The following is a 12,871-nucleotide window of genomic DNA, read 5'->3' as shown; positions in this document are numbered from 1 at the left end:
ACATTCCTTATTCTTAACCTTTTTAGATTTCCTGGGACCCTCATCCTAAAAAACAGTAACCATACCAAGGGTCAGGAAAAAAATTATTCACAAACCAAAACGCATACACTCACCACCTCGCCGCACTGTACCGTAAATGGGACCTTGGAAGAAGAGTCTGAACGAGCCCTCCTGGAGCCCGTATCCTCACTGGAGACACTCATCTTCTGGGCAAACACTCCCTCCTGGAAGCTGAATCACCGACGCTGGCTGTTCAGTTCACTTTAATGGAGGCAGAACTGCAGCCAAAGGAACTCCTTTTAAATCTGCCGCTCTGAGCCGGCGTCTGACGTCATCAGTGAGCACCGCATCACCCCTCCTCCTCCACAGCCCCATGTGATTTTTTTGTCCTGCCTCCAACATGGCCGCAGCCATCGGCACTCCTAGCGCAACCACGCCGGAGCACCGGACCCGTCCTTCACACCACCAGCCTTAGCTGAAGCGGTAAGTTTCCAACAAAAACTGCCGCAGCCCCTCCCGAGCTACGAGCGGGCTGCGGCGAGGAGCGGGCGGAGGAAGCAGGAGGCGGGCGCAAGTCAAAGGACCTGCAGCCGGGGGTGAACGAACCGGCTCCACACCGGGAGCCATACTGAGGACCTAGCTACCCTGAACTACAGGGATTTCTAACTTCCCAGGTCCCCCAGCCAGATCTTACACACAGCCCACCAGGCTATGAGCTTACTTCAGGCATCCTAGGGACAGGAAACCACTGATAAAGGGGAAGGAAGTGCTTCCTTTTGTGCTCTAGGTTTCCTGTCCCTGGGGGAGGAGTCCATCTCTCTGGTGGCGCTGTCGTGACAGGAGGAAAATCCCAATGAAGTACATTTAAGTTTGTGGGTGTAAAGTGTGAAAAAAATGTGGAAAAGTTCAAGGGGTATAAATACTTTTTCAAGGCATCTCATAAGTCCTTTGCACATGTCTGTAATACAGATGTATGTTGCATGGATCCGTAAGCAGGTACTACTAGTTAAAAAAATATATATATAATTGCGCCATCTCATGCCAAGTATGTAGGTATTAACCCCTAGAAGAACTGCACCACACTGAGTACCCCTGGGTCCATAATACAGAACTATAGGAACTTGTCACGTGCATGGACCCAAACGTAAATTTTTATGCATAGTTACATCTTACAAGAATAATAATAATAATAATAATAATAATAATAATAATGAGCAGATAATGTATAAAACAATTAAGATGTTTTTTTTATTATCAGTGAAGGAAAACATCAGCCACTTTCACCTTTCCTGTGTTCAGAATTAAATGTAAATCATGAGAAATCATACATTGCTTTCTGCAAATTTGGACATTTGGTATATTGTACATTGTTTCTGGTAGTTGCTTCTAGCTGCAAAATAGATTGTCTATTACTATTACAAATACAATGTCCCAAAAATTAGGTCACTAGGACACTTTGCAGCTCTTTACTCTGTGACGTCTTTTTATGGAATTGCTTTCTCCATGGACTAGTGAATTTGTTCCCCTTCTGAGTGAGTAATTTGGGATAGGCCTGCCAAGGAAAAATCCTTCTGGCTCAGAGTCCGATGATGAGCATGAAGTGTCCTCCACACCTTCCACGATCTGGCTGTGTTCTGGCAACCAGGATTCACTTGGCTCCCTCCCTGTGTCTAAACATAGTCTTGGGAGCACTTCTTGACACCTTGAGAGGGAACATGTTTCATACAGTGAGGATGTTATTTGTTTGCCGTTTGATCCCACTATCGTCTTGTTCCAGGGAGTGCAATGTGTGTGATGGCTGTAGTTTGCAGATGAAGCTCTTGTCATATTGCTGTGGCACTTGGAAGGATGGTGCATCCCAGGGCCAGATGACAAACAGTGTTGGGAGCAATAGGGGCGATCATCATGAATCATAAAGTCTAACCTATGGAGAGGTGTCCTACAACTGGAGCAGCAGAAACAGGAGGGCAGCGTGTGCCAGTACTGCCCTTTTAACATCACAAGTTCTCCATCGGGATCTGCAAAAGATGAAACTATTAAAAATATATATTCTTCTTTAGTTTAATATAGACTAATTCTAAAGAAGGTATTCATGACATAATGCAATTGATATTGTGGCAATTATGTCTACCTAGTGACTACCTTTCGCATGTGTCACTTAAACACTAACATGTAATGCCAACAAAGGTTTATCTGCATGAAAACTCACCAATAGCTTCACCACAGGCCTCACAACTTTCAGCATGAAGACGCTGAAAACAGCCACTGCAGAAAGGTCTTCCACCTTTCATAACATAACGACTTCCTCCTAACACTATCTCACACTCCCAGCAGCAGAAGTGTTCCACATGCCAGCAGAGTCCTTCAGCTATAGTACATTTCTCGGACATAATCAGCTGCAAGAAATAAAAAGACATTTTCTGAAAACTAGGGCCAAGGATGTTCTAAAAGGTTCACAAACTTTCCAGCCTTCTGGTCTTCTACATATCCAAGTGCAAAAACAACACCTGAATGTCTTTGTATATAACATTAAACAATGCTCAAATTCCTTAGGCCCCATGCAAATGGTAAAGTACTATGTACAAACTAGAGGTGGGACGACGAATCCGTCGAATCCACAAATCCCTCGAATCTAACAAGATTCGAGGGATTCGTGGACTCGAATCCCGACCTATTTTGTAAAATTTGAATCCGACGAATCCCGACAGCGGGGACCGGTGCAGTCCCTGTATTCTAATGCACCAGCCCCACTCACTGTTGTATAATCTTATTCTTATCTAACCTGTAGGCATCATTTGTAATCCAGCTGTATTACTTACAGCTAAGTTCCGTAGCAGGGAGGAGGCAGGCCGGGAGGACGGCGCGTCACTCACTACGTCACGCACCTGCGCCACCTGCTTCACTCATAAAGTGGGCGGCGCAGGTGCATGACGTAGTGAGTGACGCGTCGTCCTCCCTCCTATGGAACTTAGCTGTAAGTAATACAGCTGGATTACAAATGATGATTATATTTTAACAATGCCTACAGGTTAGATAAGAATAGGATTATACAACAGTGATCGGGGCCGGTGCATTAGAATACAGGGACTGCACCAATCCCCGCTGTCATTACTAATCCAGATGCTGGCCCCCAGCCCCTGTATTGGGGGTTATTCCCACTGCAGGGACACTGTTATAGGGGGAAGGGGGGGGGGGGGGAATCTGTGGATGGCACATAGCATAAGATGCATGTGTCACAGATCCCCCCCCCCCCCCCCATCACAGTACCATCCACAGATACCCCCCATAACAGTGCCATCCACAGATACCCCCCATAACAGTGCCATCCACAGATACCCCCCATAACAGTGCCATCCACAGATACCCCCCATAACAGTGCCATCCACAGATACCCCCCATAACAGTGCCATCCACAGATACCCCCCATAACAGTGCCATCCACAGATACCCCCCATAACAGTGCCATCCACAGATCCCCCCCATAACAGTGCCATCCACAGATCCCCCCCATAGCAGTGCCATCCACAGATCCCCCCCATAGCAGTGCCATCCACAGATCCCCCCCCATAAGTGTTCGGATCACTTTGTTTCTTACACCGTTCACACAATTCTTATGTGTAGGATTCGAGATTCGAAAGATTCGATAGATTCGAGAACCTATTCGGATTCTAAAAAAATTGGATTCATCCCACCTCTAGTACAAACCTTTAAGGCTCCCTAGTATAGATCTGCTGCTGCAGCGCAGGCTTTGCTGGGAGCCATATATCCACGCAATTCACGGTCCATCTGCCTACACAAATCACAGCATGTTCTATCTTCATCAGTTTTTGAAGTCAATGAGTTAGTTTGCTTGTTATATTACTATTACACTTGGTGAAATAAGGCACGTATATACAGTCAGGTCCATAAATATTGGGACATCAACACAATTCTAAATTTTTTGGCTCTATACACCACCACAATGGATTTGAAATGAAACAAACAAGTTGTGCTTTAACTGCAGACTGTCAGCTTTAATTTGAGGATATTTACATCCAAATCAGGTGAACGGTGTAGGAATTACAACAGTTTGCATATGTGTCTCCCACTTGTTAAGGAACCAAAAGTAATGGGACATAATAAAAATCATAAATCAAACGTTTACTTTTTAATACTTGGTTGCAAATCCTTTGCAGTCAATTAACAGCCTGAAGTCTGGAACGCATAGACATCACCAGACACTGGGTTTCATCCCTGGTGATGCTCTGCCAGGCCTCTACTAAGACTGTCTTCAGTTCCTGCTTGTTCTTGGGGCATTTTCCCTTCAGTTTTGTTTTCAGCAAGTGAAATGAATGCTCAATCGGATTCCGGTCAGGTGATTGACTTGGCCATTCCTTAACATTCCACTTCTTTCCCTTAAAAAACTCTTTGGTTGCTTTTGCAGTATGCTTTGGGTCATTGTCCATCTGCACTGTGAAGGGACGTCCAATGAGTTCTGAAGCATTTGGCTGAATATGAACAGATAATATTGCCCGAAACACTTCAGAATTCATCCTGCTGCTTTTGTCAGCAGTCACATAATCAATAAATAAAAGAGAACCAGTTCCATTGGCAGCCATACATGCCCATGCCATGACACTACAACCACCATGCTTCACTGATGAGGTGGTATGCTTAGGATCATGAGCAGTTCCTTTCCTTCTTCATACTCTTCTCTTCCCATCACTCTGGTACACGTTGATCTTGGTCTCATCTGTCCATAGGATGTTGTTCCAGAACTGTGAAGGTTTTTTTAGATTTCGTTTGGCAAACTCTAATCTGGCCTTCCTGTTTTTAAACCTCACCAATGGTTTACATCTTGTGGTGAACCCTCTGTATTCACTCTGGTGAAGTCTTCTCTTGATTGTTGACTTTGACACACATACACCTACCTCCTGGAGAGTGTTCTTGATCTGGCCAACTGTTGTGAAGGGTGTTTTCTTCACCAGGGAAAGAATTCTTCGGTCATCCACCACAGTGGTTTTCTGTGGTCTTCCGGGACTTTTGGTGTTGCTGAGCTCACCGGTGCGTTCCTTCTTTTTAAGAATGTTCCAAACAGTTGTTTTGGCCACACCTAATGTTTTTGCTATCTCTCTAAAGGGTTTGTTTTGTTTTTTCAGCCTAATGATGGCTTGCTTCACTGATAGTGACAGCTCTTTGGATCTCATCTTGAGAGTTGACAGCAACAGATTCCAAATGCAAATAGCACACTGGAAATTAACTCTGGACCTTTTATCTGATCATTGTAATTGGGATAATGAGGAAATAACACACACACACACACCTAGCCATGGAACAGTTAAGAAGCCGATTGTCCCATTACTTTTGGTCCCTTAACAAGTGGGAGGCACATATGCAAACTGTTGTAATTCCTACACAGTTCACCTGATTTGGATGTAAATACCCTCAAATTAAAGCTGACAGTCTGCAGTTAAAGCACATCTTGTTAGTTTAATTTCAAATCTATTGTGGTGGTGTACAGAGCCAAAAATGATAGAATTGTGTCGATGTCCCAATATTTATGGACCTGACTGTATATACTGCTTGAAAAAGGTTCCAGTGTGCGAACCGAAACGTTGTATTTCTGGTGAATAAACACTTACGTTTTTACTGAAGGAAGTGCCGTGGATTTCTTGCCCATCCCTCCCCGATGCTTAGCCCACCCCGGGGAGGGAGAAAAAAAAAATTGGGGTTCTCCGCCCTCCCCTCTCTCTCCGCACGCCCCCACCCCCAGTGTCGCCCAGCCGCAGCCAGCTAACCTAGCCATTTCTGCCATGTTATAGCAAATCTATGTTTTTTGTTATTTGATAGCAAGTGGAATTCCTCTCTAGCAAGCAAGGCTCTAGTCAAATTCTCCCACTCCCTAACTGTAGGTACCGCCCTGTCACCCCAATGTGCGACAATGCATTTCCTTGCATAAAATAGTAGTTTAGATGCTACCTCTCGATCTTGGGAGATATCCATTTTATCCATCATTCCCAGAACACATATCTCGAGACTAATAAACTTATTATACACTTTAACTAACAATCAATTAAATGAACAATAAAGAATAATAATCTGCATTAGTTCCACCAATACCTGGTCACAAGCTGCACAACGCGCTCTAGAAAGCTCTGCATGATGACGGCCACAATAAATTCTGCGGTCCTGTAGAAAGTATATGAACTGGGACAAGGGAAGGTGGCATGTTTCACAGACAAAACATTTAAGATGCCAGCGAAGATTCTCATCTTCAAATCTTTCTGTACACACAGCGGTGTCACCCATAAGAATCTTGCCACCACACTAAAATGAAAACAATATGCCAAAAATAATGTTAGCAATCAAATGTTAACACCGAGCAAAAATGTGTGTGATCTCTGTGTACAAACAGTACAAATGCCTAGGCCAGAGTGATACATTTCTATAATAGGAATGCACACTACATGTTATTATATACCTCTTCTTAAGGCCTCCTGCACACGACCGTTGTGTGCACCCGTGGCCGTTGTGCCGTTTTCAGTTTTTTTTCGCGGACCCATTGACTTTCAATGGGTCCGTGGAAAAATCGGAAAATGCACCGTTTTGCAGCCGCATCCGTGATCCGTGTTTCCTGTCCGTCAAAAAAATATGACCTGTCCTATTTTTTTGACGGACAACGGTTCACGGACCCATTCAAGTCAATGGGTCCGTGAAAGAACACGGATGCACACAAGATTGGCGTCCGTGATCCGTGGCCGTAGGTTACTTTCATACAGACGGATCCGAAGATCCGTTTGCATAAAAGCTTTTTCAGAGAGGAGTTTTCACTTCGTGAAAACTCATATCCGACAGTATATTCTAACACAGAGGCGTTCCCATAGTGATGGGGACGCTTCTAGTTAGAATATACTACGAACTGTGTACATGACTGCCCCCTGCTGCCTGGCAGCACCCGATCTCTTACAGGGGGCTGTGATCCGCACAATTAACCCCTCAGGTGCTGCACCTGAGGGGTTAATTGTGCATATCATAGCCCCCTATAAGAGATCAGGGGCTGCCAGGCAGCAGGGGGCAGACCCCCCTCCCTCCCCAGTTTTAATTTCATTGGTGGCCAGTGCGGCCCCCCCCGGCCCCCCTCCCTCTATTGTATTATCATTGGTGGCCAGTGTGCGGCCTCCCCCGACCCCCCTCCCTTTATTGTATTATCATTGGTGGCCAGTGTGCGGCCTCCCCCGACCCCCCTCCCTCCCTTTATTGTATTATCATTGGTGGTCAGTGTGCGCCCCCCCCCCCCCCCCCCCCGATCATTGGTGGCAGCGGAGAGTTCCGATCGGAGTCCCAGTTTAATCGCAATATTACAAGCATCATACTTACCTGCTGCGCTGTCTGTGACCGGCCGGGAGCTCCTCCTACTGGTAAGTGACAGATGCTTAAGCAATGCGCTGCACAGACCTGTCACTTACCAGTAGGAGGAGCTCCCGGCCAGACACAGACAGCGCAGCAAGTAAGTATGATGCTTCTAATATTGTAATATTGCTAAGTAACCATGGCAACCAGGCCTGCAGTAGCGTCCTGGTTGCCATGGTTACCGTTCGGAGCCCCAGCGATTAAACTGGGAATCCGATCGGAACTCTCCGCTGCCACCAATGATCGGAGGGGGGGGGGGGGGGGGGGCCGCACACTGGCCACCAATGATAATACAATAAAGGGGGGGGGGGGGGGGGCCGGGGGAGGCCTCACACTGGCCACCAATGATATTACAATAGAGGGAGGGGGGGGGGGCGCACACTGGCCACCAATAAAGGGAGGGGGGGCCGGGGGAGGCCGCCCACTGGCCACCAATGATATTACAATAGAGGGAGGGGGGGGGGGCCGCACACTGGCCACCAATGATAATACAATAGAGGGAGGGAGGGGGGGGGGGGGGGGGGGGCCCGCACTGGCCACCAATGAAATTAAAACTGGGGAGGGAGGGGGTCTGCCCCCTGCTGCCTGGCAGGCCCATATCTCTTACAGGGGGCTATGATATGCACAATTAACCCCTCAGGTGCAGCACCTGAGGGGTTAATTGTGCGGATCACAGCCCCCTGTAAGAGATCGGGTGCTGCCAGGCAGGAGGTGGCAGTCATGTACACAGTTCGTAGGATATTCTAACTAGAAGGGTCCCCATCACTTTGGGAACGCCTCTGTGTTAGAATATACTGTCGGATATGAGTTTCACGATCTAACTCATATCCCACAGTATATTCTAACATAGAGGCGTTCCCATGGTGATGGGGACGCTTCAAGTTAAAATATACCATCGGATTGGAGAAAACTCCAATCCGATGGTATAATAGGGACTCCTGACTTTACATTGAAAGTCAATGGGGGACGGATCCGTTTGAAATTGCACCATATTGTGTCAACGTCAAACGGATCCGTCCCCATTGACTTGCATTGTAAGTCAGGACGGATCAATTTGGCTCCGCATGGCCAGGCGGACACCAAAACGACATTTTTTTCATGTCCGTGGATCCTCCAAAAATAAAGGAAGACCCACGGACGAAAAAACCGGCATGGTTCACGGACCAACGGAACCCTCCTGCACACGACCGTTGTGTGCACCCGTTGTGCCGTTTTCTTTCGCGGACCCATTGAGTTTCAATGGGTCCGTGGAAAAAACGGAAAATGCACTGTTTTGCAGCTGCATCCGTGATCAGTGTTTCCTGTACGTCAAAAAAATAGGACCTGTCCTATTTTTTTGACGGACAACGGTTCACGGACCCATTCAAGTCAATGGGTCCGTGAAAGAACACGGATGCACACAAGATTGGCATCCGCGTCCGTGATCCATGGCAGTAGGTTACTTTCATACAGACGGATCCGAAGATCCGTCTGCATAAAAGCTTTTTCAGAGCTGAGTTTTCACTTCGTGAAAACTCAAAACCGACAGTATATTCTAACACAGAGGCTTTCCCATAGTGATGGGGACGCTTCTAGTTAGAATATACTACGAACTGCGTACATGACTGCCCCCTGCTGCCTGGCAGCACCCGATCTCTTACAGGGGGCTGTGATCCTCCCTCCATTGTATTATCATTGGTGGCCAGTGTGCGCCCCCCCCCGGCCCCCCCTTTATTGTTTTAATATCATTGGTGGCCAGTGTGCGCCCCCCCCCCCCGCCCCCCTCTATTGTTTTAATATCATTGGTGGCCAGTGTGCGGCCTCCCCTCCCCCCCCCAATCATTGGTGGCAGCGGAGAGTTCCGATCGGAGTCCCAGTTTAATCGCTGGGGCTCCGATCGGTAACCATGGCAACCAAGACGCTACTGCAGTCCTGGTTGCCATGGTTACTTAGCAATATTAGAAGCATCATACTTACCTGCTGCGCTGTCTGTGACTGGCCGGGAGCTCCTCCTACTGGTAAGTGACAGATCATTAAGCAATGCGCCGCACAGACCTGTCACTTACCAGTAGGAGGAGCTCCCGGCCGGTCACAGACAGCGCAGCAGGTAAGTATGATGCTTCTAATATTGCTAAGTAACCATGGCAACCAGGACTGCAGTAGCGTCCTGGTTGTCATGGTTACCGATCGGAGCCCCAGCGATTAAACTGGGATTCCGATCGGAACTCTCCGCTGCCACCAATGATCGGGGAGGGGGGAGGAGAGGGGAGGCCGCACACAGGCCAACAATATTAATACAATAGAGGGGGGGCCGGGGGGGGGGCGCACACTGGCCACCAATGATAATACAATAGAGGGAGGGAGGCGGGCGCACACTGGCCACCAATGATAATACAATAGAGGGAGGGGGGTCACCAATGATATTCAAACTGGGGAGGGAGGGGGGTCTGCCCCCTGCTGCCTGGCAGCCCCTGATCTCTTACAGGGGGCTATGATAAGCACAATTAACCCCTTCAGGTGCAGCACCTGAGGGGTTAATTGTGCTGATCACAGCCCCCTGTAAGAGATCAGGTGTTGCCAGGCAGCAGGGGGCAGTCATGTACACAGTTCGTAGGATATTCTAACTTGAAGCGTCCCCACCACCATGGGAACGCCTCTGTGTTAGAATATACTGTCGGATATGAGTTTTAGGATCTAACTCAAATCCGATGGTATATTCTAACATAGAGGCGTTCCCATGGTGATGGGGACGCTTCCAGTTAAAATATACCATCAGATTGGAGAAAACTCAGATCCGATGGTATATTAATAGGGACTCCTGACTTTACATTGAAAGTCAATGGGGGACGGATCCGTTTGCAATTGCACCATATTGTGTCAACGTCAAACGGATCCGTCCCCATTGACTTGTAAGTCAGGACGGATCCGTTTGGCTCTGCACGGCCAGGTGGACACCAAAACGCTGCAAGCTGCGTTTTGGTGTCCGCCTCCAGAGCGGAATGGAGGCGGAACGGAGCCAAACTGATGCATTCTGAACGGATCCTTATCCATTCAGAATGCATTGGGGATGAACGGATCAGTTCGGGGCCGCTTGTGAGAGACCTCAAACGGATCTAACAAGCGGAACCCCAAACGCAAGTGTGAAAGTAGCCTAACAAAAACAGCAAAAACAGGCTTTATGGGGTGGAATATAGAGGAGAGAGAGAGGCACAGGTATTTTCTCTGACACAAGAAGGCGTGGAGGAATTGACCACTATCCTCAATGTCATCCACATCATAAGACGCATGCATACAGGCCTGGAAAAATCTTATCCCAACCTAGGAGCCAGCAAACACAGACTTGAGCCAGATCAACACAACCTGGTTAAGTAGTGACTAAAAGCAAGACAAACAATATGTCCAGCAAACACTCCTGATCTTCCTTCACTAGTCAAAATGAAGTCACTGTAACGTCACTACACTGTACAGTCCCTGCGTTACCACAGCCAAGGGTCCTATTCTGTTTAACAGCCTTAGCAACTATTCGTGCCTGATAGAGAACAAAGTTTCACTGAAAACTTCAAATGGTAATTACTGCAGTGACACCCCCATCTAGTTGTATAAGTTGTGTAGTTACCGCAGCCGCCACCTACAATCTCATAAACTGCTAGGATCCAGTGACTACACACCTGCAGTATCTCCTGATTTATGCATGAGACACACAAGGCCCTGACATTACATGAGAGCTGCCATGTGCTTACCCTGCCCTGCAGGAGGAGTCTGTCATCATATCTTCATGAGAGAGGATGTGGCATCAGGTGTAAGCACTGGACAACAGAATAATGGGCAGGGAGCAAAACCTGACCACCAGGGCCAATTTTCTAGTTGCCACTTGCCATGGCAACTTAGTTTTGCCAAGCAAGAATTCATTTTACCAATGGCACATCACATGAAGCATGGAAAATGGCATTCAGATGATTGCGGATGACGCTAGGGAGGCTGCTATTGGCTGGCCCCACCCTAGCCAGCAGATGTTGCAGCGGTGGCCGTGTGGCCATCAGAAGAAACGCGGGTCCCGGGGAGTGAGGTAAGAACAATTTGTGTGAGGTGCCTGGGCGTTTTGGGGGGCATTATAGGGGTTGGATAACCGCTTTATAATGGTCATTGTAAATGAATAGTTATAAAGGCAGCTAAATGTCTAGAACCACCGAGGGACCCTGGAGACAAGCTAGATGTCGCTCACTGACAGGTTGGCTGTATCTGTGACAAGTGACTGCCAGGATGCTGGTAGCAGAAGGCTCTTGCAGGGTCTAACAAAAGCCAGCACTTCTCTAGCAGTGACAGCTATCCCTAAAACAAGCCAAATTTCATGTGTAAATACTTTTATATTTTAATAGTTTTGGCATTTTCAGATGTGGTGATACCAATTATGTTTATTTTTTATTTATATGTAAAATATAGGGTGATTTATTTTATTTTATATTTTTTTTAAATTTGTTTCATCAGATTGCTTATACCAAAGACTGCAATGTTTTGCCTATGGGAAATTACTATGGAACTTTACTACTGCAGGCCTGGGAGCGTTCAGCTATACAGCAGCTCTATAGCGTAACAGTGGAAGTTGCCTCCACAGCTGCTGTGTTAGTCATGGAATATAATGAATCACCAATCTTTTACAAAACAGAAAAGACTGAAATCACTAAAAGTGATCAAATTCCTTCTTCTTATACATTTTTAAACCATTGTGTGTCCAAATATACTACTGCCAAGCAATATAAAACATCACACTTACCCTCATACAAAAGTCAGACATGTCTGCAGTGACCTGCAAAATGACCCCGTTTCTCATGGAGTGGACTCTCCGATGTGCACTGAATTTCTGAAGTTCCCTTCTTTCAAACTCTCCCAGAGCGGTACAGAACCTTTCCTGAAATATTACAGGGGTAGAGGAAAGTCATTGTTTGCACATATATCAAAGCCAGATTTACACTGATGGATAGGGGCGTAACTGCAAAAGGCTGAGCCCCATTGCAAATTTTTGAACCCGTCCCCGTCCCCCCCGCAACCCCTCAGTCATGTAAAAAACCCACACAGGCCACTGGGGGAAAGAGGAATAAATAGCCTCACTAACAATCAAACCCAATACACCTGAGGGGAGGTGGATCCAGCTAAAACCCAAACAAACAGAGAAGTCAGACATGTGCAGCCAGTCTGACAGAACTCTGCATATTCACAGGGCAAGGCGTGACAGTACCCCCCCCCCCCTTCTACGGGTGACCTCCGGACACCCCAGACCAACTCTTCATCTGGGTGTGCCCTGTGAAAGGCCCTCACCAGGCGGCTAGCACTAACATCAGTAGCCGGAACCCACATTCTTTCCTCGGGACCATATCCCTTCCAGTGCACCAGGTACTGAAGGGAACCCCGAAGAACACGCGAGTCGAGAATCCTAGAGATCTCAAACTCCAAATTCCCATCCACCAGGACAGGGGGAGGTGGCAATGGAGATGGTTCCACATATTTT

The 12,871-nt window shown here is 47.2% G+C and overlaps 1 protein-coding gene across 2 annotated transcripts in view; it reads right to left on the bottom strand.

The window, feature by feature from the left end:
- Nucleotides 1-1,224: 1,224 nt before the first annotated feature.
- PRICKLE4 (prickle planar cell polarity protein 4) overlaps nt 1,225-12,871 on the bottom strand; it is a 50,242-nt gene continuing 38,595 nt past the window's right edge. For both annotated transcript variants that reach the window (XM_040424108.1, XM_040424109.1), the window contains 4 exons: nt 12,140-12,274; nt 6,100-6,306; nt 2,210-2,396; nt 1,225-2,018 (listed from right to left, as the gene is read on the bottom strand). In XM_040424108.1, coding sequence (XP_040280042.1) covers nt 1,447-2,018; nt 2,210-2,396; nt 6,100-6,306; nt 12,140-12,274 — 1,101 coding nt within the window. In that variant the 3' untranslated portion in view covers nt 1,225-1,446. The remainder of the gene's footprint in view (nt 2,019-2,209; nt 2,397-6,099; nt 6,307-12,139; nt 12,275-12,871) is intronic.

This window comes from Bufo bufo, chromosome 3 (genome assembly GCF_905171765.1).
Source record: "Bufo bufo chromosome 3, aBufBuf1.1, whole genome shotgun sequence".
NCBI lineage: Eukaryota > Metazoa > Chordata > Amphibia > Anura > Bufonidae > Bufo > Bufo bufo.
This window is presented reverse-complemented; position numbering and strand designations above follow the sequence as displayed.